The 27,484-nt window shown below is 45.9% G+C and overlaps 1 protein-coding gene across 2 annotated transcripts; it reads left to right on the top strand.

Annotated features, from left to right (window-relative positions):
- Positions 1 to 1,855: 1,855 nt before the first annotated feature.
- rasip1 (Ras interacting protein 1) lies at positions 1,856 to 19,669 on the top strand. Of its 2 annotated transcripts, none has more exons than XM_080427481.1 (16): positions 1,856 to 2,126; positions 3,546 to 3,670; positions 4,345 to 4,796; positions 5,320 to 5,580; positions 6,098 to 6,336; positions 6,594 to 6,764; positions 7,452 to 7,656; positions 9,453 to 9,754; positions 12,948 to 13,109; positions 14,440 to 14,480; positions 14,750 to 14,904; positions 15,574 to 15,686; positions 16,683 to 16,989; positions 17,746 to 17,909; positions 18,451 to 18,592; positions 19,148 to 19,669. In XM_080427481.1, the coding sequence occupies exons 2-16, from the start codon at positions 3,546 to 3,548 to the stop codon at positions 19,324 to 19,326; spliced, it is 3,018 nt and encodes a 1,005-aa protein (XP_080283607.1). In that variant the 5' UTR covers positions 1,856 to 2,126; the 3' UTR covers positions 19,327 to 19,669. The 2 variants fall into 2 exon arrangements, with proteins under 2 accessions (XP_080283607.1, XP_080283606.1); XM_080427480.1 differs by having other exon boundaries at positions 14,747 to 14,904.
- The last annotated feature ends 7,815 nt before the right edge of the window (positions 19,670 to 27,484 follow it).

Raw genomic sequence — 27,484 nt, 5'->3', positions numbered from 1 at the left:
ATGACTGAGGCCAGGTCAGACAGGACTTGTCTCCCCTGACCAGACAGATCAAGGAGTGTGTCACAGAGGAGTGGGAGACAGTTGGGTCCACCGCATGAGGGTAACGTCTATATCACTGTGTTTTCCACTTGCGTATCACAATGTTTCCCAAACACTGGGTTGGGACCCATTTGTGGGTCGCGGACACATTTTTATGGGTCACGAGTAAATATAATTTTTTTTGTGTCCTACATTTTGTTTTTAATTATTATTATTATTTCCAAATATTTCCCCCCCAAAAAAATACAAAAAATAAAATATTCATCAATTCTTAACAAAAATAATTTCATTAATACAAATAAATAAATAAATTCCATAAATTAAAAAAAAATGTCTAAGAAGTAGTGAAAATAGCCGATCTACAAGCTCACAACGCGTCGCACCGCAACGCGTTGTGAGCCTGTAGATCTGCTATTTTCACTAGCTTGTGTCCAGGAGAGTGTGGGAACCAGTGGTCTTTATAGAATTCACTGGAAGCAGCTTGCACAGTCCGATGGGAAAGATGCTTGTGTTGAAAACGAATATTCCAAAACCCCTTTTCTCTTCCTTTTTGCTCCGTCTCTCCTTTCTCTTCCTGTCACCATCTTCCTGTAGTAGATGAGGTCAAAGGTCGCAGGTGTCTCTGTCCCTCTAACTTCCTGTCTCGCCGTTTCCTCCTTCCTCTTTTCAGCAAAACTAAAAGCTAAAACGGAGCCCTTTTCTAGACATAAACAATATCGACGTCTCTTCTTCAGAAATGTCAACTCAATATTCATTATCTGAAGGTCATCATTCAGTGTCATAATGTGTTCAAATGTTGCTTTTCCAATTGAGTAGGTATCACTATTTCCAGACACAGGAACGTCTCATTTGGACTCCAAACTCTTTGTTTGTATTGTGATGTTGCTGATAGACGACCAGACAAAGTTCTCTCCCATCTATTTATCATTGAGACACAGTTTGTTTGATGTTTGTAGTTGCAGAAGAAATATTCATTATACTATATTGTTATTATGGTTGCTTATATCTAACCTTTATATTTCTAACCTTTATATCTCACAAGCTACCAAATAGCATACTGTATTATAATACAGTATGCTATTTGGTAGCTTGTGAGAGCCTAGATGTCTCTACTAGGCCTGATAGCTATTGTTTTGGTACAGCCTATCTTGTTATGGTTCAGCTTGTCCTGGTAGCAGCCAGTATAACTATGGTTTGAGACCTGTGCTCTTTGGCAGAACTACCGTACCTCTGACCTGCTATTGTATTTCTTCCCATGATATTATGTACATTAAAGCAGAACCATCACCACCTAGAATCATCACCACCTAGAATATTGTCTCGACTCCTATATACTCATCAATTAACTGATTGATTCAGAATTCCGCGACATAGTCTTAGCTGCACATTTACACAATATTTAGAGCTCTGCTCAGTCGGCTGTACCTTTTTAATATAAGGCATTGTCCAGATTCACTGGTCGCTAGGCCTCATTGACTCCCTGCCTCGATTTTATCCGAGATTATTTTTGTTTCCCATGCTGCAGGGTCCAACTGCTCCCAGTTAGCTAGTTTGGAGGGGAGTTAGGACTCCACTGAATTAATGTTATGTTTTTTGTTTAAGTACAGTATATACAATATGGCAAGCAAGGCCTCAAAGACCCGTATGTGTGTGTAAATTCCCCTTCTGCTGCTCTCTCCCCATTTTCTCCCTCTTTCTCTCTCTCTCACTCAGGATATAGGTGTTGTCCACAGCAAAGGAAGGAAATTCTGTCACTTAGAACAATAGGCCTGTTTCTCTATCTATAGACCCAGAGAGGCAGAGAAACCAAGGGCAGAGAGACGGAGCACTTTTTGTCCGGATTGTGGGGGGAAAGAAAGCTATTTTGTCTTTAAAAGTGAGAAGTAATGGACAGTGAGTATTAGTGAAGGGTACATTGATAAGTGACAGGCGGAGACCTTTGAAAGATGGAGTTTTTGTCGTGGGGAGAGAGAAAATGGCTCTGTTTTTAATTTGCTTTGAGTTGCGTATTTGCGTTTAGCCTGGGACAACGTCTTTTGCAAAGGATATCTGTTATACATTAGAAAACAGATCAGAAGAGGCTGTGGGTAAGTGTTTACAAAACCTCAAATGTCTGTGTACAGTATATTGTATTAATGTATATTAGTTTTCTATAGTTTTCACCATGTTCATGTGGGACCCAATGACAACGTAATCTATACTTCCTGTACAGAAGAATAACATTGAAAACAATGGTTGAGATATGGATGCGCAATTCAAGGGTTTCATATTTGATTCAAAGGCTTATCAGTTTAGTTTAGACTATGTTATCTTATTTGCACAATGATAGAACACGGTAGTATAACTGGTAAACACAGCAACTAAATACAACTAAACTGTGCAGGTTAAAGAAAGTTTAGAAAGAAAACACATTTGAGCTATTATTTCAGCGAAATTATTTCACACACAAAAAAGAAAAACATAAATAAACAAACTAACAAACTAGTGAATATTTAATGAATAAACCAGTATTACACTTTTATGCCTCAGGTGTGAACACTTACTAATGACTATAACTTAACCTACCTACAAATCCCACCTGTAGTATGAAGGAAACCCCAAGTGTAATGGTTGTGATGTCATGTGTGTGGTGATTCAGACATCGTATGGAAGGACAGACAGGCTGTTTTCTTTAGAGCACTGCTTCTCAAAGTGGGGTCCGGGGACCGACAGGGGTCCTTGGGGGTGTTCCAGGGGGTCCCCAGCTAAATTAGTTAATATAGCATCAAAATCAGTTGAACCCATATAGTTATAATATATCGGTTGAACCACTTTAAACCTACAGTATACACTATAAATCGGCTATTTTAAAATAGCCAATTTACACTAGATAGAAAATTAATCATTTTGAATCATTTTTACAACACAAATCTTGTATAGGGGTTCCTAGCACAAAATGTTTTCAGATGTGAGGCCACATACCTATTAATTTGGCATCCTTGGCATGAAGAAGTTTGAGAACCACTGCTTTATAGCCATCAGATTGAAGGACAGACAGGCTTGTGTCCGTTAGAGCAGGCATTTCCCTTTCATCACGACAGCTGGACCTGAGTCTCACAAAACATGCTTCCTGTTTGGAGACTACAGAAATGACTATGGTCTATATTTAGAAGAGAGATGCACGGTTAGAGAGATTTGAGCTCTGTTTTTTCCCCCGTGTTTTGGATTGACACCATGTTGACAGTTTACTGTATGATCCTGTTGGTGTTTCTGCATGATGAGGTCATGCTATTGTTACATTGTTTCCGTCTTGGCGTTGCTGATACGCATTCCTCACCATAATGCATAATGCAGGGGACAGATTATCTCAACATATTTATGTATTAACTGTTTCTCTCTCTGTGTCCCCTCTCTTGTCTTTCTCACTCATCTTATACGCTCACCCTCTCCTTCCCTCACTCCTGCCTCTCTCTCTGTCTCTTGTCTTTCTGTCATATTTCTGTCTCTCTCCCCATTCCTCCTCTCAGATGGAGGGGTCTGGCAGTCCCGCCCGCTTCAGAAAGCTTCATTTCCCAGTGGGTCTCTGGATCAACTCTCCCCGGAAACACTTTGCCAAGCTCGGGGGCCGCTGGCCCAGCTCTATCTCAGTCAAGTCAGTCTGGAGCTCTGTTAACTTAAACCCTAGCCTCCCATTTCTGAGCAAGTGAACATTCAGAGAAAATAGACGAGCTACAAGCTCACAACGTGTTACAACGCGTTGTGTGCTTACATCATCTATTTTCGCTGAACATACTATAGTATTTGGTGTGGAGGGAAACAGGAAAGGGCCTAGAATTTACCCCTGAGGGACTCCAGTCAACGAAGTATATAGGGTTTAATTGGTTAAATGTTCATGTTTTGCCTTAATATTATTTGTTTCACACACACAAGGTCATTCTCTGGTTACGCATCGGAATGTTTTAAGTACGTAAGGACTATTGTCGTATGGAAGATGTATACATCTGCTAAAACGATCTTGCATTAGCTGCTACATTACTTCTACTGCAATGGCTACCTTTTGTGTTTTCAGCTACAAAGAATACAGCTATAGGCTTTGGATCTCATAATAACAAACAATCTAAAGCAGAGGCATACTTTCTCCCCCATCCCCCCTCAGCAAATCAAACCCTGGGCAGAATAGTACCCACCAGTGCCCACTGAACCCTGCAACCTTTCCCACTGTTGTTATTCTCGTCCATGTTGTGCATGTCCAGTCAGTCATAACTCACAGCTGACCAGTCCCTTCCTCTCCATCTGTCTTCCCCTCTGCCCTCTGGTCCTTCTCAGATCCACCACCAGCTCTGACGCAGCCTCGCTCCACGAGGGCCCCTCGGCCCCTTCCTCTTCCCTCTCCGCCTCCACCCCCTCCCTGGCTTCCCCGGCCCCATCCCCGTCCCCCTCCCCGGCCTTCCTCCGGCCGCGGCCCGCCGGGCCCCAGTCGCGCGCCAAGCGCCTGTCCCACCTCTTTCTGAGGGGGCGCTCTAACAGCGACCGTGACCGGGCGGTGGGGGAGAGTCAGAGAGAGCTGTGGGCCCACTCCGCCGCACCCTCGTCCCACCACTACCTGCCCCCGGCCACGTCCTCGGCCCCCGGCCTCATCAAGATCTACGGAGATGCTCTCTCCAGCGGGGCCAATTACCGCTCCCTGCTAGCCAACATTCACTCCACCGCCAGGCAGCTCATCGCCCAGGTCATCACGCGCTACACCGAGCGAGAGAGGGACGAGACGGAGGATACAGGTAAGAGTGATCTACAAGCTCACAACGGGTCGCATAGCTTGTAGATCGGCTATTTTAGCTATTTTTTTATGCCACCATTGTACAAGGAAGTATGATATTGGGATAAGACAGTGGTTAATCAGACTAATCAATTTGGTTGATTATTAAAAAATCGATTAGAATGTTTTTGTGTTGATTTGTTGATACATAAGAAGAAATAAATAAAATAAACCTGCTTCTTGATTATTCGATTAACCTACAAGAGCAAGATTAAGTCGTTTCTTTTGGTTGTTAATATCGGTTTCGATGTGGTTTCGGTTAATTGCCCAGCCCTAGTAGAGGGCGGCCATTTTTCTCATTTTGAACCCTCGCTATGATACGATCATTACAGTTTGTGTACCGGTTTGTTCGAAACATTAAAGAAAACATTGGGACCCAACTGGAAATGACTTAATAAAAACACAAACAGACTCAGAGAGTGTTGAGGAAAACTAATCCCCCCCACTCCTTTGCCTTCGCTTCCCTTCCTCTCATCACCTCCCAGTTCTCCAGAAACACAACCCTGAGGACTTCCTGTTGTGTGATGTCATCGGAAAGCCCATGCAGCTGGCAGGTGGAGCCCTCCAATGGGAGACGGAGTGTCGGAGAGGCGTGGCCCCGTGGGAATGTCCCCTCCTGCTGGTGGACATGTGGCGGCCCAAAGATGGATTCGAACGCCGCTTCGAAATCCAGCAGAAGGAAGAGTACGAGAGAGACGAGAGTGAGAGAGAGAAGGAGCGTGAGAGGGAGGGAGAGAATTACCAAGGTAGATGTTGTTTTGTCTAAGATATGAGTTGGATGTGTGCAGAAACATTATCTTGTTCAACTTGAATAAACCCAGGTGAGATGTTGTCTCAGGTAAAAAAAAAAATCACCTGCACATATTAGTATTTAGCTTTTTATTTTATTTTATTTTTTTATCATACGTACTATCATAAGTACTCTACACCACTGGTTCTCAAAAGTGGGTTCCAGGGACCCCCAGGGGTCCTTGAGGGGGTTCAAGGGGGTCCCCAGCTACATGAGCATGAACAGTTAAAACCCTTAAGCCCCATTTTTCCCCCCGGCTGTTCAAAATCTTTGAAAATCTTTGAAGAATCTTGAAGAATATGCGCAAAATACCCAAATCAATTTGGGGGTCCTTGATAAAAAAAACATCTGTGAACCACTACTCTACACCATACACTACTAAGTAATCTACTGTACACCACGTCACAAAAAAATACACAAAAGGACACAAAACTAGACTCAGCTAAATTGTGCTGTGGTTGTCTGGGTGCCAGGAGTGAGCTGGAGACGGGGCAGGATGTCTTCGGGGGGCGAGCCAGAGGACTTCGAGCGTGGTCACCGTCCCAGGAACTCAGAGCTCAGGAGGAGCATCAGCGACATGAACATCAGCCTGCGCCGTCGCCAAGGAAACCACGTCGGTACCAACCCTCGTCGCTCCGGCAACCTCCCTAACAACGGTGGAGGGATGCATGACCGGAAGAACATTGTGAGCATGATGCCACAGCCTGGAGAGGTGAGGAACACAGTCTAACATGGAGGGAGCGCTCTGTGGGGTTTTTACGTTTGAGGGTCTGGGAGGTTTTTAACCACTTGATACGTGCGATGGCGTCGTGTGGCCAAAATAGCCAATTCCCAAGCTCACAATGCCTTGCAATTCAAGCCGTTGTGAGCTTGTAGATCTGCTATTTTCACAATTGTTTTGTAAAATGGTCTTAGACAGTTTTTGAAAATCAAGTGTTCTAACCAACATGCCTTAACCCACTACTGCAGACTACAGCATCTAAGAGTGAAGGTAAGGTGAGTTGGATGAAGGAACCACCAAAAGAAGAAGAGAAGGACGACTACTCCAGCTGCGACCTGGAAGTGATGTCACAAAGCTTGATCCTTCCGCCCACGGATCGTCCTTACTTCCTTCTGCTCCAGGGTTACGACCAGAGCAAGGCAAGACATGCACCATCAGATGATAATAAACACAAACAAACACACACACACACACACACACACACACACACACACACACACACACACACACACACACACACACACACGCACGCACAGCCAACACCACAATAAACACATTAAAACTAGGCCTTCGGTACAGTGAGCACTCACGCGCCTCCAGACTCGCTCACGGATGTGCGCACGGATGCTCCCGTACGCGCTCTGGGACACACGCGTGCGCACAATGCGTGCACGCCCCTACGCATGACATCATACCTGCATGTCCCTAATCGCCACATACCATCACTGTTTCCATCCCTCTCACACAGCCTCTCCCATTCAACGCCAAGCACAAAACAAGCTCCACAGCAACACAATACCTCAACAATACCTCCACAGACAGCACAAAACCCCTCTGTGCACATCACTCCATCTCGCACAATGACCTCACACAGGTCCCCATTGTCGCAAACTGTGACACACTTCATACCTTATCTGCCTGCCTTCTGCGCAACTTAACATCTGGGAGATCAGAGATTACCGTGAGCACAGAGCCTAGAAGATAACAGCAGACCTCCCGTCCTCTCTCTCTCTCTCTCTCTCTCTCTCTCTCTCTCTCTCTCTCTCTCTCTCTCTCTCTCTCCATGCTCTTTATCTTTCTCCTTCCCTATCTGTGTTTATGTTCAGGATTTTGTTTTGTACATCATGGTGGGGCAAACACACGTGTTTGGGAGGAAGCCCACGATGAGGGAGCGCGAGAAGGACAGAGAGAGGGAGAGGAAGGGGAAGAGGCCGCTGAAGGTGGACACCTTCCTGTCCGCACCTGACCTCCTGGCCAGACACCTGCTGGTCAGGAGAGACTCCGCCGTTCCTGAGACACCCTCTGGACAAGGTATGGAACAAGGTCCAAATGAGGTTCAAACGGTACAAAAGGCCTCTCGTTCATCCTTGCTATATGTCATACATGTGTCTTCAGACCCACAAGCTGACCAATAGAACCGAGTTCTACTAGTGCCTGACCTCCTCTGTCTATTGTATCTTCAATTCATTATTTTTTCAAATATCTTCTCCCCCCTTTCTCACAATTTTGTTGTTCTGTCATTTCCAAGACCCTTGTGCGCATGTAGTCCCTTGTCGCTGCTGAACCCTACTGGTTGGTTCATTAGCGGGAGGGTATGCAAGCATGTGTCACCTCTGACACCATCGGCCACTTTCACTTATTTTCACCTGACAGTGAGGAGTTTCTCTTAGGAAGATGTAACACATGTAACACGCATGGGGAGGAACACGCTGTTCCCCTATCAGTTCAGCCCCCCTCTGAACAACCTGTAGGAGTCACTAGTGCATTAGAGATCTCCCTCTCCGGTCCGCTTCCTTCCTGTGAACACAGCCAATTGTGTTCGTTGAAATGCCTTCCAAACAAGTAGTTCGCGAAGTGGGTTCCGAGGATCCCAAGAGAGCCTTGAGGGGTTTCCAGGGGGTCCCCAGCAAAATGACGAACAATTTAACCACTTTCTATTTTATACTTCGGCTATTTGGAAATAGCTGATCTACAAGCTTACAATGTGCCATGATGCAACGTGTTGTGAGATTGTAGAGCTGCTATTTTCAAAACATTTAGAAAATTTAGAACATTAACAACACAGATATTCTCCTAAGGGGGTCCCTGGCACAAAATCTTTTCAGATGGGGGTCCGTGGCCAAATGCAATTTGGGGGTCCTTGTCCTTGACATGAAATGTTTGAGAACCACTGCACCAAACTATCTTATAACAAAAATAGAAGCGCGGGGTGAAGCAGACTGCCAACTCTCCTTTAACAAAAGAAAATCAAGTCGTTCACGTCCGCGCTGCAATCAACAGGGTGTGGCACAGAACCCCAGAATTCAAAACAGTTGTACCGTGCACACGCATTCTGTGTAGAAGAAGATAAGGAGTTTGGGTTGCAGCAAGGCATGGCAGATAAACAACATCCACAAACAGAGGACACACATCAAAACAAACAACGTAAAGCGGAGAAAATGACCGAGGCCGGTACAGTACAGTAGCAGCATGGGCGGTGAGCTGTCTGCATGTCTTTTGAATTGAGTGCAGCACTTAGGAGATGTGATAACATCGGTCTGTTAGATTTAGACTGTGGCTGCCTGGATCAAAGGCATGAAGGCAAGGCAAGGCAAGTTTATTTTGTATATAGCACATTTCAACAGCAAGGCAATTCAAAGTGCTTTACACAGAATAGTGCTTTTAATTCATATTAAATATAAATAAATTGTATTATTTAATAATACAATTCAAAAGAGATTATAGAAAATAAGAACAAGCTCAAATAAAACAGATACAAATATGAAAATAAAGTTACAGTGCAGCGCAGCGCAAGAAATGAATCAAAAGCCTCAATAAAAGGGAGCGGCAACAGAAAAGTCTTCAGCTTTGATTTAAAATAACCGAGAGCTTTCCTGGGAGATTGTTCCAGATATTTGGTGATCTAAACTGAAACGCCGCTTTTCCACATTCAGTTTTGACTAAAGGGGACAGAAAGCAGACCTGTCCCAGATGTGACACCGAAGAGTTCAGCTCCTATACTTTGCCTCTCACAGACAGCAAGAGACATACATAAAGGCAAGAATACAGACACATGTTGTGGTCATCGTATAACGCTAAAGAGACTGTATCCCTCTCTGTCCTTATAGCTCTCATGCGGCCCTTCAGAGGAGGGGCCGTCACGCACAACGGCGTGGCCCTCTACCGGGAGGCCGCTCTGAAGCCGGGGGACGTGATCGGGCTGGGGGGCCACTTCCTCTTCCTGTACCGCGACCCCAGAGTCACCCCGGCTCCTCCGCTGGCGCTCGCTCTGCCCTGGCAGGCGGACGCCTCCTCGACGCCCTGCTGCCCGTCAGGACTGGTGGACCGCCAGGAGGCACTGAGGCAGTACCTGGGATCCACCGAGGCCCTGCTGAAGTTCCACCCCCGACACGCCGACGCTCTGCTGCAGGTGAGACGCGGTGACTGTTGGGTCGGGATTCCGGAATCGGGGGGGAACCGGATCCAACATTGAGGAACTGGAATCGGTTCCATCACAGTTGGAACCGTTTCCGGAACCGGTTTTGATCACATTGTCAGAGCTGCTATGTGGACTTCACGTCTGCTATGCAATTACAATACCGATGGTTCTCAAACCTTTTTATTTCAAGGACCACCATAACTCTGAGAGTGTGCAAATGGAACCAAATGGACCCGGAACGGTCCATTTGGTTCCATTTGCACACTCTCAGAGTTACAGACCTGTAAGGGTCCATTTGGAACTCCCAATAGGAATGGTTAAAGGGAACCGTTAAGGGATCGGACCGTTATGAGCGAATCGTTAAGGAACCAGAATCGTTAAAATCCCAACCCTAGTGATGACAACCTTCCAGTTCCATTCAGAACAGCAGAATCACTTTCTATCTTCCATTTCCAACTGTATTTCTTTTTGCGTTTAACTTTTATTTAACCAGGTGAAGTTCCACTGAGATCGAAATCTCTTTTGCAAAGGGAGCCCTGGCCAAGAAAGCAATCAGGCAGGGATTACGACATAGAATACAATAAAAAAACACAAAGCAAAAACACAAAATACATAAAACACATGAATGCAAAAAGTAAAACAGTTGCGGACATTGGTTTAATGTCTGAGGTAAACTTTTAAAACCATCCAAAGGGATTACTTATAAGTGCTTCACTTTCATGACATTCTGGAGCCGTTTCCAGGACCGCAGAGCTTAAGAACTACAAGCCGTCCTCCCAAATTCCGTGGACGGTTGAGGGACGGTAAAAAGTGGCAGGTTCAGGGAACGGAGGTTGTGAGAATTTGTTTTCAAATTAAAAACGTCAGCTTCTTCAAGATGCTGCATGTGTCTCACATCTCCGTCCTCCCCTGACTCGGCTGCAGTCCATCACATAGTTCTCTTCTACTCTCTCTGATAGGCCCCTGGTTTTTAACTGAGCTGTTTCTAAAATCCTTCCACCCTCTCTTCTTATCTCATGTCCATGTGTCTCCCTCTGACACTTCACTCTAACATGAACATCTGAGGTTCACAGGATTTTATTATCACCGCAGTGCTGACCCTTACACAACTTGAACTTACCATTGGCTGCTCCATCTTGAGAAGAGGTCTACAGTCCTAGTTAACAACATTAACCATAGCGTCCCTACTCTGGGGCAGGCATCCGGCAGAAATAGCTGAACTACAAGCTCACAACGCGTTGCAAAGTAATTTGGTGTGTAGAGGGATAGCGAACTTAATACAGATCCTTGGTGGACCTCAGTCAACTAAGTACAAGGGGTTAAAGGACAAGTTTGTTTTATGTAGGTTGTCATTTTTTAACGCATTGTATTATGTCATATTTTCACATTTCTACCTCACCACAGAACAATAGGATTCAGGTTGAAAATCTGCAATGTTTCCCTTTAATGTTCAGTTTTATAAATACCTAACATGGGGAGCCCCAGTGGCTAATCGAGTAAGAGCACATCTTCTTACAATAAATGCAGAGAATCAGGGCGCTCGGATGGCGCAGTGGTTAAAGGAGGAGTTCACCCCAAAAATGACTTATTTTCTATCAATTGCACACCCTATGAAGCCTTGAATCCATGGATAATTTTTTGTTTTTGTCGCATTCCTAAGCTAATAATTTGATTACCGTCTCCTACCGGCTAATGTATCCGGTAGGAGACACAAAGTAGATTATTTGTGTCTCCTACCGGAAATACACACGGTCATCAAATTATTGTCTTAGGAATGCCTCAAAAACAAAAATAAATCCATGAAATCAAGGCTTCATGGGGTGTGTAATTGATAGAAAATAAGGATTTTTTTTGGGTGAACTCCTCCTTTAAGTGCCAGTGCCCACCACCACGGAGGTTGTGAGTTTGAATCCACCGTGGTGCATCCAGCTTTGTCGAGTGTCTGCACTAACACAATTGGCCCGTGTTCGGGGGAGGGTGATAATAGTCACTGCATCCACTCCTACGGGCTGGGAGTGGGGTGGCACCTGTCAGCCGGGAGTGTTGAGCGGGAGGAATAGGACGAAGGCTCTACGAGTCTACGTCCTCCCGGTCGGGGCTCCTCACTGGCAGGTGAGTCAGTAGAATACAACAGCAGTGACAACAGACATGACACATATGTGTGGGGAGGAATCAATTGGTACACCAAAACTCCTAAATTGGGGAGGAAAAGGGTAAAAAGCTACTAAATAAAGAAATAAATGCAGGGAATGTCCGTACGTACATACGTCTGTAATCCACACACGTCGCAGACGACCCGAGGGAGTGCAGTGCCTGGCCTCGAGTCGGGTTCGGTTAGGCTGTTGTCCAGAACCATCAGAAAAGACTCTGGTTGTGGCCCAAATGAGGAATTGATTGCCATGGCAACCCCAGCCTAAGCTTGATTTGGCAAATTCACCACACCTGTCGAATTCCCCACACCTGCCATTTGATTACTTAGTCAGTCTACTTCTCACAGTCACTCTTCAGGCATTCTTCACACATTCTCCGCACATTCTCCACACATTTTCCACAGACATTTACCACTGCACAAGGACTTTCCAGAACCGCTGATCCCCCCGATATGCCCATATATGGGCATGGCTATATACTGATAACATCAGGAATATATACATACAGTATAAGGGATTAAAGGGGACACAGGATACAGACAGATACTGAGATCTCCATACAGTATATGTGCACAAAAGGGACACTGACAGACAGACAGACAACGGGTATAACAAAAGGGTGGGGCATGCATTCCCTATTTGCATCGTCCTCAACTTGCAGCGTTCGTTCGATTAGGCCGGTGCCCAACAGGCATAGCCTCGCGTAGCCAGACTATATCACTGCAATCGCAGAGTAAATTTTTTTTTTGCACTCGCAGATTCGTCTGGTCCCAGGTTACAACGGGCACCTGTCTACTGCTGCATAAATAAGGCTACAGTCCTTCTCGCACCTGACCCCAGTTCGAATCTGAGACACTTTACTGGATCTCATCCCTCCTCTCTCTGCTGCTCTTTCCTGTCTCTCTGTTCATTGTTCTACTTTATCTGAATAAAGCATAAAATGCAAAAGAAATACATTATAGCCTAACATGTCAAATGTAAAAAGTCAAGGATGGCACCAATTTAATGTTTGCCCCTACAATTTTCCCTTATAGGAGATCATCTCCAAAAACTCATCCCCAGACTCCGGTGCTGGGCCCTTGGCCCCTGCCTACCTCCTGTCAATCATGATAGACCACGCCTCCAAGCATCTTGACCCTGCTCTCACACCCCAGATACTGCTCAAGGCAGCCAATCTCATCAAAGGAATAGTGTGGGTGAGTTATGATGAGAAATATTTGTATTATGATGAAGGGAAGAGCCATGGGACTACCCACCACGATAACCAGGTCGGAATCCAAGATTTTCTGAAATGGAATTCATTTGAAATCTTTGAAGTAGGCCTACACAGATGGCTCTTACGAAATGATGGTGTGAGAGCAGATAATGAGTTATTATTAGCTCAGCCAGGTCAACTCACGAATTGAAAAAAAATAGTTTTATGGCGTCGCTCTGCAGGAGTCTAGACAGACGTACGTCTATAAGAGGGGTGTGTGTGTGTGTGTGTGTGTGTGTGTGTGTGTGTGTGTGTGTGTGTGTGTGTGTGTGTGTGTGTGTGTGTGTGTGTGTGTGTGTGCGTGTGTGCGAATATCGCGAACTGCTGGACCTATCAGCACCACATTTCTTGTGCACACTACCAGCAGTCCACTGAAGTACCTCCACAAATTATTATTTCACGTGTTTTAAACCTTTAAGTCAATGGGGCTCTGATCAGGCTGAAACCTTGCCCAAATGTTTTGTCATTCGTCATATACATGTCATAGAAAACTGATGTCACAGGCTGACCTGTACTGTGAGATTCACACTGGAGCCACGTCGTTCCCATTTTCGATTATATAAAATGAGCAATACATTTATTTGGTTTGGTGAGGGACCATCATACATCTCCCCAACCAAATTGGGACCTTCCGATCCCCCTATAGTACGTAAAAGCCGATCCAAAACAACAGGTGGTAGCTGGGGTGCTGGAGAGTGAGCAGCAATTCCTAGAAGGGCAGCAGAAACACAACACAGCAACTAGATGAGCAATGCCAACTTCCCCATTTAAATGGGGCGCTCTATTAGTAAAGTGTGTATGTGATTGGTTGAGAATAGAACCGTGGCACTGAGACTGACCAGCAACTGTAAAGAAATCCTGCCTGAACCTGCTCTGACCATTTGGTATCGGCCACACACGCACACGCACACGCACACGCACACGCACACACACACACACACACACACACACACACACACACACACACACACACACACACACACACACACACACACACACACACACACACACAGAGAGAGAGAGACAGACAGATGCCCTTCACTGTGGCCTGGCAGACTGTGGACAGGAACAGAGGATGAGCTGATGTCACTTCCCTCCTGCTGGAAAATGTGTTGTAATTGTTCTGGCGGCCGGACCAGACTCTGTCTGTCTGTTCCCTCCTGACACTAAGCCCAGACCACTCTCACTCTCTCTCTCTCTCTCTCTCTCTCTCTCTCTCTCTCTCTCTCCCCCCCCCCCCCTCTGTTCTGCCTCCAACTCTCTCTTTACAGGATAACATTAAGGAATTTGGGGATAAGCATCCCACGCAGAAGTAAGAACATTTCTTGCACAACGTCACGTTTCCTCTGTTTAGAGATGCCTTCCAGAGACTGACAGCATGCTGACTGATTCATGTTTTGTTTGTAGTTGGTGCTGTTATGGCTTGGGTCACATTTTTGTGGCTTTGCTAGAAAACATTAAAATGTCGTGGTGATGAAAAGCACAGTTATAATTGTTAATATACCGTATAATGACACACTATAGTCATCCCAAGAGAATGCTATGACATTATAGCCTTCTGCGTGTCAATATTGTGAGCAGTTCCGTGGATCCAGAGGTGGAGATCACCACACCCAGTGTACAGAAGCTGTCATCTGACCTTCGCCCCCTCATGTTCTGGATGTCCAACGCCACAGAACTCCTCAACTTCTTCCAGGTCAAAGTGGAGGCCATGGAGAGGGAGTGGGAGTTTGAAGGTGAGGGTGACTTCAAAACAATCCCAAAAAAACTGCAGTTTAGTAATGCCAAACGCAAAAGGTCCCGTCATTATTGCCTCCTACAAAGACCATAACCTTTAGAATAACCACAAGACATGCCAACGTCAAGCCCTACAATAGCAGGAAATATCACAGGGCTTGTAACACACTTGGTACTACATCTGAAGCTGGCACATACTGTTTCTTTTGAAGGAAAGGGGGGCAATCTACTTCCCTTTGGATATTTTCCTTCACTGACTGACAATAGGAACGATAGGGAAAGACTGGGTCAGAAGAGTGAGTGGGCTCTGCTAGAGTGTGATCCTAGGCCAAGACGGGGGCACGTCGGGTGGGCAAACATAGGGGACCTGGGGTCTTTACCATTACACGATCATAGTGTTTATTATACCATAGTTCTGACCTCGCCAATGAGTATTGAAATCTCCCGATAACAGCACTCAGACCACATCTCTATAAAAGTATCATTCCTTTTTAACCACGTGAACACTAGCTCCCTATTCTGGGCATGTCGGTGGAAATAGGCGAACATTTGCTGAAAATAGCTTATGTACGTACAAGCTCACAACTTGTCGCAACGTGGTGTAGAGGCAACCACTACCGTTTGACAGCTTTAAGTAAGCCTGTATATCAATGACTGTGTCCTTAAAGCTCCTGGAGACCCTGTTTTGTCAGCCGACATGGACACATGTTCGGAGGCCTTGGCGCAGCTTGATGACGTCATCATGCATACCTTCCAGCAGTGTGTGTATCACCTCACCAAGGTAAGAGAACTCTCCATTCCTCCATTCATCATGTACAGTATGCAATCACGCATTTTCAGATCATTGAATTTCTCCATGCAGCAGTCGAAGAAGTACATACGAAGTCCTTAAGTAAAAGTACCAATAGCACAATGTTAAAATATTTTATTACAAGTAAAAGTCCTGCATTCAAAATGTTACTTGAGTAAAAGTATTGGTATCAAGATATACTTAAAGCACTCATTATGCAGAATGTCCCTTTTGACCCCCCCCAATGTTTCAAAAACATTGTCAAAAATAGCTGATCTACATGCTCATTATGGGATGTGAGCTTGTAGATTGGCTATTTTTGCCAGACCCAGTGGGTCAAGTCTACATGAGGCTTTGTCTGTCCCTGTTTTCCTCCCGGTCAACGTTTTTCCTCCCGGTTCAACGTTTTTCCTCCCGGTCCCTCTTTTCGATTGGCCAACTTATAAATTTCAACTTATAAAGTGGTTTGTAGGTGTGTTACGTACTAGGAATTTATTCTGGGTCTGGCAGAACCAGGTCTCCTGGTCTTGTTGAATAACCAAAGTATAAAATAGGGCTTACGTAAAAAAGAATGTAAATATGCAAAGTAGCCTAACTAGTAACTAAAGTTTTCAAATAATTGTAGTGGATAAAAAATAATGATATTTGCCTCTGAGATGTAGTGGAGTAGAGTAGAAGCATAAAGTATCGAAAAAGGGAATGTTAAAATTACCTTAAAAAAAATCAGTACTTGAGTAAATCGTCTCGGATGGAAACCTCACACCAGTATGTCCAAAACTGTTACTTTTCAGGATTCAAATTCAAAGATAGCAAAAGTAGCAGATCTGCAAGCTCGAAACGCGGCGCGAATACTTTTGTGTGACACTGTAGTATGATCAAGTTTGAAGTTAGCATATGGAGATAAGAGGTTTCTGCCCGACAGCAACAAAATATAGTACAGTAGTTACTTTCCCACCACTGGCTCACATTTCCTCTGTGTCCCCACAGACCCTGTACTCACTGCTCCCCGCGCTCCTGGACACCAACCCGTTTTCCGGCGGCGAGGACAAGGACAAGGAAAAGGACGGAGCGCGGTCGCCTGAGGCCGAGGCGGGCGGGGACGGTGCAGGAGGGGAAGGGGAGGTGGACGACGTGTCCAATTTGCCCCCCACCGTGGCAGGGCTGGTGGACGTGTACCGCTGCTCGCTGACCATGTCCCGGGAGGCGTGCCTGTCGCCGCCGCTCACCTCCCAGACCTTTGGCTACCTCTTCTTCTTCACCAACACCTCCTTGCTCAACACATTGCTTGAGAGAGGTGGGCGAGGGCCGTGTTTAGGGCCGAGCGATATGGACAAAGTCAATATCCTAATATTTTTAGGAAGTACCTTGATATCAATATTGTGTGGGTGACTATTGCTGATTTCACAATTTCTTTAAAAAAATTATAATAATCATCATCGTCATGCCTATATAAACTAAGTGGGTAAAGGCAAATAATAGCGTCTAACCCTAACAGCTAGAACAGACAGGTAAGTTTAATAAGAAAATTACATCAATTACTTATGTAATGCAATTATTTACTGTCTTTATCCAATCTGAACCCACAATCTGAACCTGCACGATATCTCAGTCTCATATCCCGATATATTGATATTGCTATATTGCCCCGCAGCACTAGGCGTGTTTTACTGGGACTAGTGGTTAGATTAGCTGTCCAAAAGCAGAATAGCCGTAGGTTCTATACTGCTGCAGAGTGTTGTTGTGCAACACACTGGCTGAAGGATCATTCATTGTTGGTTTCTCTGGAGAGAGAGTGTCTGTACAATACTTTACTCTGCTAAGTATGGGTTCAGTGCCTTGCTAAAGGGCATTCTGACAGGATATAACATATCATCGCTGTTGGGCAGAAACCTTGTATCTCCATATTTCAACGTTTTTCATAAATGAATGCACTACTTTGTTGTACAATAAGGTCTGGAGGTGTTTACCTGCATAACAGATTGATTTAATGTCTTATTTCCCATGAATCAGAATTATTACAGTTTTGCCACTTTCTATTTATCTTTTGAAGATGGGCTGTTCTCCTGGTCCAGAGCGGTCCAGATCCGCACCAACCTGGACCTGGTATTGGACTGGCTACAGGGAGCGGGACTTGGAGACATCGCCTCTGAGTTCCTGAAGAAACTGTCCATCACTGTCAACTTCCTGTGTGTGCCTAAGACCCGCCTCATTCAGGTAATGTACTATTGGTACATGACCAGTGTGTTTACAACTCCATCCTGTTCTACACTGTGGTGATTGGGTCTGTGCTCACTGTAAGTGAACGTTGATGCTGCGTTCACAATAGCGGCGACAAAGCTACAAAACCACCAATACAAGGCTGACCAGCTACATTGCTGCCAAGTCACCTTGGACGGTGTAGTAGGGTTAAATAGCACAGGGAAATGGTTAACAGAGAATAGTTTTTTCTTCCATTTACAGAACAGAGACAAATTGTGAAACAAAAACATTTGATTGTTTGATGGCCATGTCATTAGCATGCTGAAGAAAGTTCAGGCCACCACAACTTAGATTTGCAGCGCCTCACACCGGTCACACAGCGACAAGTGTCGGGCCTCACTTGGTAGCTCCAAGGCTCTAGCTTCCTTTAAGAATGACTTGTAGCCTGTCGCTTTGTTGCCGCTGGTATGAACACAGCATAGGCCTAACTGTCCGAACCACCAGCCTCCTCTCTTTCAGGATATTGATGGTCATTCTTCTGTCTGTCATTTGTCAGTCATCCTGGACCAGCCTATTGGAGGACCACTGCTTGTTAAGTCCCTCCCAGCTGCATCACCTGCTCACCCATTACAAGCTGGGACCAGCCAGAGCTCCACCTGCCTCCTGGGCCCCTCCCCCTGGCACTGAGCTGAGTGGAGGTAAACAAAACGGCACAACTACACAGCCTACCATTTCAATCCTTCTTCCCTCTACACCAAATGTCTTCGTCGAAAATATCTACAAGCTCACGATAACACATTGCGTTTTGAGCTTGTTGAACTTGTTGAGCATGTAGTTGTACATTGTGTACATTGTACATTAGTACATTGTACATTTCGCCAAATGTACATGTATTTTCACAGAAGTTCGCCTTTTATGACATACCCACTGTAGGGATGCTATAGCGTTCAAGTGGTTAAACTGTCAATATCAATTCATTGCATATTAGATGTCTATCTTGATCAAAGACATGGCTGGCCATGCATTACTAGTACTGTAGCTAACCATGTCAACTCTTGCAGCCAGGGGGCTGCTTGGCAATCTTTATTGTTTGTTCCATGGTTTTATCATTAAAAGGCATTTCCAGTCAGTAGTATACATGTTGTGCCTGCTACTGCGTCATTGTGGTGTCTATAATCCCAGTAAAGAATGCCCTTCCAGCTATCATGTCTGGTGTATTTCTTCTCATGGTGTTCCCTCTCTGACATTTGCAGACATCTTTGAAAGTTTCCTGGACCATCCTCCACTTATTCTTCCCAATGAGACGCCTCGGCTGGACCTGTCCCAGCCAATCCCCAACCCCGAGCTCCAAAAGGAAGTGACACGCTTGCGGAGCTTCTTGTGGGGACTTGACCAGGACGAGCTCCCAGCCAATCAGAGGACTCGGCTTTGAACAAGCCAGAATTTGTCTCATGGCAGATGGGTGTCACACACATAGAAACGTGATATCAAGAGATGCTTCAAAGCTTAACACTTAGGAAAATGTAGACTGGACAAAAACAGTTTTTTCCTTTTCCTTTTTCTCCTTTTATTTTATTTTTTTTCCTTTACATATTTTTATGTATTGCATTGCCTGGAAGCAGTGTATTTTTTTCTCCTCTAAATCATCTGAGACATGAAAATGATATTAAGTAGAACTAATACCGACAATTACATATCAGTACATTTATTAACAGTCAGATTATGTTCATGTAAGGGAATATATTGCCACTGATTTGACTCAAAATAAAAGTCATACCATGAAAGGAATTTGGATGTGAGTATATAAAAGCCTTGTGTTTATTGGGCTATACTTTTTTAATGTACTGGTTCGTGGTTCCCAAGGCCAGGTCCGGGGCGGGGACCACCAGGGGTCCAAATGGATCCTTACGGGTCTGTAACACAGAGAGAATATAAATGGAACCAAATGGACCCGGGTCCTTGAAATTGAAAAAGTGGAGAACCACTGTATTAATAGAATAGAAAGGAGTGTTTTTTAGGATACTAGTTATTTTATATGAAAATATGGCAATGTAGCTAAAGGGCCTAAAAATTTCCTCATTCTGAGATTATGAGCAGCCTGGTTCCGGGATAACTGGCCCCTGGAGGCTTGCTTGGCCCCCAGAACCAAGGGGAACATTCCACAAGGTGGCGACGTAGGACTCACTCCACTCTGACGTGAACTGATGAGTCTGCACTTATAGGCTCACTTGACTAAGAGGGGGAAATGTTACTAAATACACTGTAATCCGTGCCAGAGACACACAGATTCCATTTTCCTGTAATAATGCTCGCATTTTGCACCGTATGACTCAAATGGGTGAATGATATTACATGACTATATCACACACAAGAGGCCACCTTTGCCAAGGTGAGCTGTCCCTCCACAATAAGGTCAAGAGACGGGTGACTAAAGCTGCAGTAGCCTACTTAGGGTTTTTAATTTCCTCCTTTCTGTGACAAGTGGCCCCATCAGTAGCTTTAGTGTTTCCCAGTTTCATTAATGTGGGATATCCGCGCTGGCCTCATAAAAGTAATTGTCCAGTAGTAGGCCATCTCATTAAGCAGAAATTAGTGCGTGGTTTTCGTGGAAAGGCTGCTAGACGGCTGATGTCATGCGGGGTGAGTAACATCTGTTTGGACTTGAAAGTCTTGCTGTCGGTCTTTCGGTTCATATGCTCCTTGTAGATCGTCTACCAGATGTCTTAAACAAACAAGACAACCACTTTCTCACATCGGGATTGTTTTGAGTATTTGGGGATACAACTCGCCTGCCTAAGAGCCTCCTTCACCTCAATGAGTCATGGATCTGCCTCTTATTTCCCATGGATCTTTGACGTCAAATTTCTCCAGTATCACAAGTTATTGTTTGCCCCTTCTTAATGCTGTGTGGCTTCGAGCCAATTCTCTGACAATCTTCCGGTCAGCTTCTCAGCAGAATTCCTCCAGGCTCCGGTAAAAAGCACAAAAACATAAGTCCCGTGAGAGACACTCATTACATCACCAAGTGTTGTCTCGCTTTCCTAACTATGCTGACAACCCCAAAAAACATGCCATTGACATGGGACGGTTATAGTACATGAATCATACGAAGAGCCCCCCTGTGGTCGAGGTTCATCAATTAAGTAATTGTAATCACTCTCATTTGAAATTCAATGCGGTGTATGAGTGAGAGTGAGACTGTGTTTGTGTGCTAATTTCAACTTTCCAGTAATCTAATACAGATGTAGCCCCCCATGCCTCATAATTAAAGGCAGATGGGCCTGGAGACTGGTAGTATCGGCACAAGCTGACTGGGTGATATTGTGTCTAAAGTAGCACACTCTCAGTGTTATTAAGTAACATGTAAGGATTTAGTAAGCCTATGACACATGTGTCATATATATGACACATACACTGTAGTGTGCAGTCAGTCCCTGACACAGACGAAAATGTCATAGGCTGCACTTTCACCCCGTAAGCCCCAGTCAATCACACACACACACACACACACACACACACACACACACACACACACACACACACACACACACACACACACACACACACACACACACACACACACACACACACACACACACACACACACACACACACACTATTTCTGTCACACACACTCGCACTCTTCCCAGGTGCGGAGCTCCACACCTGTTGGTGCGTTTCTCTGTAATTAGCCAAAGACAATTATCATTGGTGGATAGGTAGGTACATGGTGTGTGTGTGTGTGTGTGTGTGTGTGTGTGTGGGGGGGGGGTCAAGACAATGGGACCAGTTATTCTCTCTCTCATCCTCCTCCTTCCTTCCCTCTCCTTGCTGTCGAGTAATGAAAGATTCTCCCCTTCTTCAAAGCATCGGAGTTTCCTACAAAACGGCTGAGTCAGAGGAGAAAAGAAAAGAGCGAAGGATGAAAAGAAGTGAGAGAGCGGGGTAGAACAGTAGGGAGGCGAGGCGAGGTAATGCGATGCTGCTGGTGTGAGGCCCAGTGGACCACACTGATTGTGTTCACTGTTGTTACGCATGTGAGGGGTCCCTTTCAGGAAGCAGAGAGGGAGAACTTGCGGCTCCCACATTTTGTTTAGTTGTTATTTTTGGGGGCTTTTCTTTATTCGATAGGTACAGTACTGGAGTCACATGCAGCAAACGGTCCAGCTGGCCGAGAATTGAACCAAGGACTCCCTGTCAGGCATTTGAGTGGTGGTTAAACAAGCACAGCAACTATACCCTGGCAGACCGGCACTGGCCGCAGTATCTGGTTGTAATCTGGTAACACTTTACCTGAACCCTCTGCGTCATCTTAATGCCCGGAGTATAAGGGGGGCATTGGGAGGAGAAAGTCAAGAAGAAAGGGCAGAAGGCGATGACTGTACCCGCTAAGTGATGGAGCCTCTGTGACATGGTCTGTCACGGAGGGAACCGGACCGGGAAAGTCTGAACGTCTAAGTTCAAAGTAGTCATCATTACCAAACACTCTTTCTTTAAGTGAAGGTCAGTAGCCAAACATGGATCACTGCCTCCCCCGGTTCCCACATGGAAGGAGTTACAATAGATGTAGTAGACTAGTTGTGGGGTCGCAGTTGTTGAACGGCACAGGCTATGATTATTTATGCATTTGCCTCGTTTTTGGGTCGCAGACTCTGGTTTTGGAGGCCCAGTCACCAGAGACGCTCCAGACTGTAACAAAGAGTGAGTGGAATATGTTGCATATAGCTTCGGGCCCCGTTTAAGAGAGACGGCCGGGGATATACGGACACACAGAGAGGCAGACGGACAGACAGACCGGGGGTGTAGGAATCTGTGTGAGGTTTGAGTCAAGCGGAGAGACGGTCAGGGTTGCTGGGAGGGGAATCAGTCAAATGGGTAAATCCGTAAAATGCAGACAGACGAGGGACTGTGGGTGAGGAGTGGACGGGCGGATGGAATCGCTGGTGGAATCTCAGCGAGGTGAACAAGGGGCCAAGAGAAAAGCCTGAAGCCCTCCTCTAGTCCTCTGGGGAGAGATCTGTTTTCTCCACGTTACGTCACCGGCGCATGAAATGCACACATAAACACACAAACTCCGCCGGCCGCACACACGCTTGTGGCCTGAACACACGCAGACGCGCAGGTGCGCGTGCACGCACACACACACACACACACACACACACACACACACACACACACACACACACACACACACACACACACACACACACACATACACGCACCGCATATGGATATAAAGAGCCCCTGTGAGGTCAGATCCACCAGGCTGAGGCTGCCCACTGTTAGCAGGGCTAGCCAGCTAAGCCCCACAGTCTCACTGGCAAGCTCCAACCATCACCACCACCATCCAACCACCCTGCCCTGCCCTGCCCTGCCTAACCCTGGCCCTGCCTCCCCTTGCAGCTATCTATCCTATCCTGCTGTCAGCCTCCAAACCAGCAGTGTGCTTTGGGAGCGTGTGAATATGTTTTTGTGTCGGAGGGGCCATTACCACCAATTTGGGCCTAGCGCACAGTAAAGTCCTCTGTGTAAAATGTACTCTTGAGCCTAAAAACGGAGCCAAACGGACCAGAGTTGAATTAACGCTGAGGATTTTTACGGTGTGCTGTTTTCCTCTTTTCCAAAAGGCCCACATCCACCTTTCCCCTCCTTTGCCTCCTGTCCTTTTTTCCCTCCCATCTTCCTGCCTCCTCCCTTTCTCCCTCTCTTCCTCTCTTCCTCTCTCCTCCTCTCTCCCTCTCTCCCGCTCTCTCTCTTTCTCCCCCTCTCCCTCTCTCTGAGTCTGTCTCTCTCGTGCCAGGGGGCCTGTGGGCCTGTGGGCAGGGGCCTTCTTCCATCAGGCCCGGGGCTTCTGTCGGAGGCTTGTTCCATTTTGCGTCATGGTGTTGACCGAACGGACCCCACACTTAACTCCCATAGAGCCCGCGGGGCTGGGCGTCGGGGCGGCCCGGCGCGGCCTAAACTCCGGCCCCCGTGTTCAGCGCGGGTAATCTGATGGCCGTGTTTATTTTATGTAGCTCCCCTTTGATGGGCGCGGGGGGGGAGAAGTCTTTGGGCTTTTTGTTTCAGCACTTTTGCTGCCAGGTCAGAGGTGCTCGCCGCGGTTACGCTCAGGAAGAATAATATTTGCCCTCATATTCGGCTCCAAACAGGTTTTTTTCTCCTTTTTTTTCCATATTAGTGTCAGAGGATACTACTCCAGGCTTTTCTGACTTCCACTGATTCGGCACATTGGAGGTGAGGGGTGGAGGAGAGGGGGATCTTTTGGCCAGGTCCGACCACAACTCGCGATAGCATCTCCCCCAAAGTGCGGAGAGAGGGTGTTCTACATCCACACGTTGTCCCAACCCGGGTGCGGGGGAGGGGGGGCATGCGCGGGGCTATCCCTGCGGCCCCAAGTGAACCCCCTCCCACCACAGATCATGAGTGAGGGTCCTGTGGTCGTATGTACAGTATAGGGGCCTGGTAGTTAAGGAACAAACAGAGGTATAAACAAACCCCCCCCTGGGCCTCCGGCTCAGCTGCGTCAGTGTTCCACGCTTCCCAGGGGTTCTCTTTTAACGGAGTTTAAAAAACAAAGTTCAAGAGTGGCACGGCAGTACCTCCTCCTCCTCCTCTTCCTCTTCCTCTCCCTTGATTCCCTACACTTTACTTACTCAGCCTCACCTCAGTTCTCTCTCTCTCTCCCTCTCTCTCTCTCTGTAACTCTAAAGAAACTCACACACCCACCTATCTGTCTTGTGTCAGCTGTTTGGGTCGGGTCAAAAAGCCAGGGAACCACACTAAGTCATTATGCGAGGTTTTGACACAGAAAGAAAAAAAGAGTAGTAGGGAGAGACAGAACCGCTCCACACGCCCTGCGTCACATTCTGCTGCAGACACTCCATGTGAAAAAACCACAGCGGGGAGTAGAAATGGTTCGGGTACAAATTATGCATTGTACAATATTACCTTTCACAAGCTTGTTTTCCACACTTCTTATCTGTCCTACGCTTTACAAGGTTGGTCTGACCTAGTGGAATTTTCTTTGACTGGCAACTCAAAGAACTTGTTTTGTCATGCAAGAATGCATCTGGCTTTGAGGGGTGATGTACATGCCGTTTGAGAGGAGCAACCCAAACTGCGGCCAGAAGGGTGTTTATCCGCCCCGCGTTATGATAATAATTGGCCCGGGCTCACAGTGTGATCATGAAATTGGAGGAATGAATCACTCTCATGCAAGATAAGATGTATGAGAGAGTTTTATATGGGTCATATTTCATCTCTTTGTAGCCTCTTTGTAATTTATGCCCTAAATACCCCAAAGTCTGGTTTCAGGCCAGAATGAAAAGTAAGCTGTTCTTTCGCCAAATGTAGGGAGTCACACATACAGAACACACACGTGCACACATGCGCACATCTGCGCACATCTGCACACACGCACGCACGCACGCACGCACGCACACACACACACACACACACACACACACACACACACACACACACACACACACACACACACACACACACACACACACACACACAGAGAGAGAGAGTACGTCTACTGTACACACACCTGAGTGGTAGCTGATCACCATCTCTCATCCTGTGCCCCTCCCACCCCGTCCATTCTACACAGTAAAAGCCATATATAGAGATGTGACTGTGATTCCAGTGCCCGGCCCACCTCCACCTTCCACACCACCACCGCCCCCATGACACTGAGGTATGTGCTTGCTCACGCATGAAGGATCCTGAGTGCTGATGTAATCCAGGAGAAACAGGGGGAACTACCCTGGTGGCATGTAATCCTATCCCTCCTGAGGCAATTTAGCAGCTTAAAACAATTACCTTTTACCTACAGCCAGACAGAGGGCCTCGCAGGCCGGACCTGCTAGGCACTGAGCCCAAGTCAGATTTAGAGACCTTTGGAGGAAGTAAGCTGATTTGAGGTCTAAGCATGTCTTGTATTTCGCAACACAGAAACAATGGATTCAATAAAGTATTAAACTACCGATTTAGTATTGTATTTAAGCCCCAGGGCCCAGGCCTATGTACTTTGTCGAACGATGAATGGCATAAATAGCAGGTCTACAAGCTGACAACACGTCGCATCGCAATGTTTGGAAATGTTTGGGCATTTCTGGGCAATTTTTGATATTTTCGCCTATAATGATTTGGTACAGTATTGCATTATTTCATAAACAGTGTATTGATTAAGTATTGTGAACTGTAAACTTATAATTCAACAGGAAAGTATCACAGTCAGTAATGTACTGAGTAATCCTTGAACTCATTTGAGTATTAGGTATATAGAAGAGTTTACACTCAGTAAACTTAGTATTGTATTGTACTGTACTGATTCATTTGTGTTCATTTGAGTAAAGCACAGTAAGGTGCACTGTGGACTGACTGTAATTGTCTATTCAGTATTGTATTCAGTTGACTGTGTATTGTATTCAACAATGAACGTCAGTTAAGTGGCATTGAAATGTGGTGTAATTGACCCCAGGCCTGAAATCCAATCCTCTACAGATGGTAAAGAAAAGAAGACAGCGTAGGATCAGGACTCATTGAGTCATAAAGAGCTCCTGTCGATCACTGCTGCCGACTCACCAGCTAGAAAGCAGCCGGCAAGGTGGGCCTCTCTTCCCTCTTCCTCCTCACCCAATCAGGGTGCTGATTAAGAGGGCTTGTCTTTCCTGTGAGATGCCTCTATCAGAATCCGCTCTTCCTGTACCGTCACGGTCCTCTCCCTGTCTCCTGTCTCCGTGTTGACGTGGTGGTGGCCCCTGCGTGGAGTCCTTACCGTCAGTGTCTATCTCTGTTCGCTCATTCTGTTCCATCTCATCACTTGGTCCCTCACTCAACTGATCCTGGCCTTTGATTTCTCCATATCGCACGGTCATTAGCGTCTTTTTCCCCTTGCTGACGTAGTTTCGTCATTTATGGATGTTGTCACGTTATCTTGTCACTATGTGTCACCTCTCTCCCGCCTCTGCTTGCTGATAGAGTGACAAAAGGTTTGGCCAAATTGTACTTTTAACATTATTTTGAATTTTTCGATAAAAAATTATTATTATAAGATTATATATTTTGAATTGTTTTCAGTTTTATTCCTTATTCAACTGAAAATGCTTTTTATGTAAAGCACGTTGAATTGCCTTTGCCATCATTGTTTTTATGAAGCACTTTTGATCGCTTTTGATCAAATAAAATGTCATACTGTACGATCGAAACGGGCTCCTTGTTCCACATTACACCGATATGGAACATCGCCATTGGATTTACGGCTTTCAGTGCAAGTGGGAAAGGGGACTGCAGTCTCTCCTCGTCATCACTTCTGTCTTTGTCACGCCCCTCTCATCTTCCTAGCAAAGGCCCAGTGTCATTGTCGCTGTGTTTGTTGTTCCACGGCCCAGCTCTGGACCTGTGTCCAGGCATCTCGCTCCATTCATTTCCTCTTCCCTCCCACCATTAGTCGTCATCCCTTTCTTCTGCACCCAGCCACCCCCCCTTCCCCCCCTCCAGCAATTGTTGTTCTTGGGTACTAAGTCCATTCCTTTGTGGGGAATTTCCCTCTTATCTGGCTCTCTCCCTCTCTCCCTCTC

This window comes from Gymnoscopelus braueri, assembly GCF_963280865.1.
Source record: "Gymnoscopelus braueri genome assembly, chromosome: 4".
NCBI classification, from domain to species: domain Eukaryota; kingdom Metazoa; phylum Chordata; class Actinopteri; order Myctophiformes; family Myctophidae; genus Gymnoscopelus; species Gymnoscopelus braueri.
Note: the sequence above shows the minus strand (reverse complement) of the source record. Positions and strands in the feature narration are given on the sequence as shown.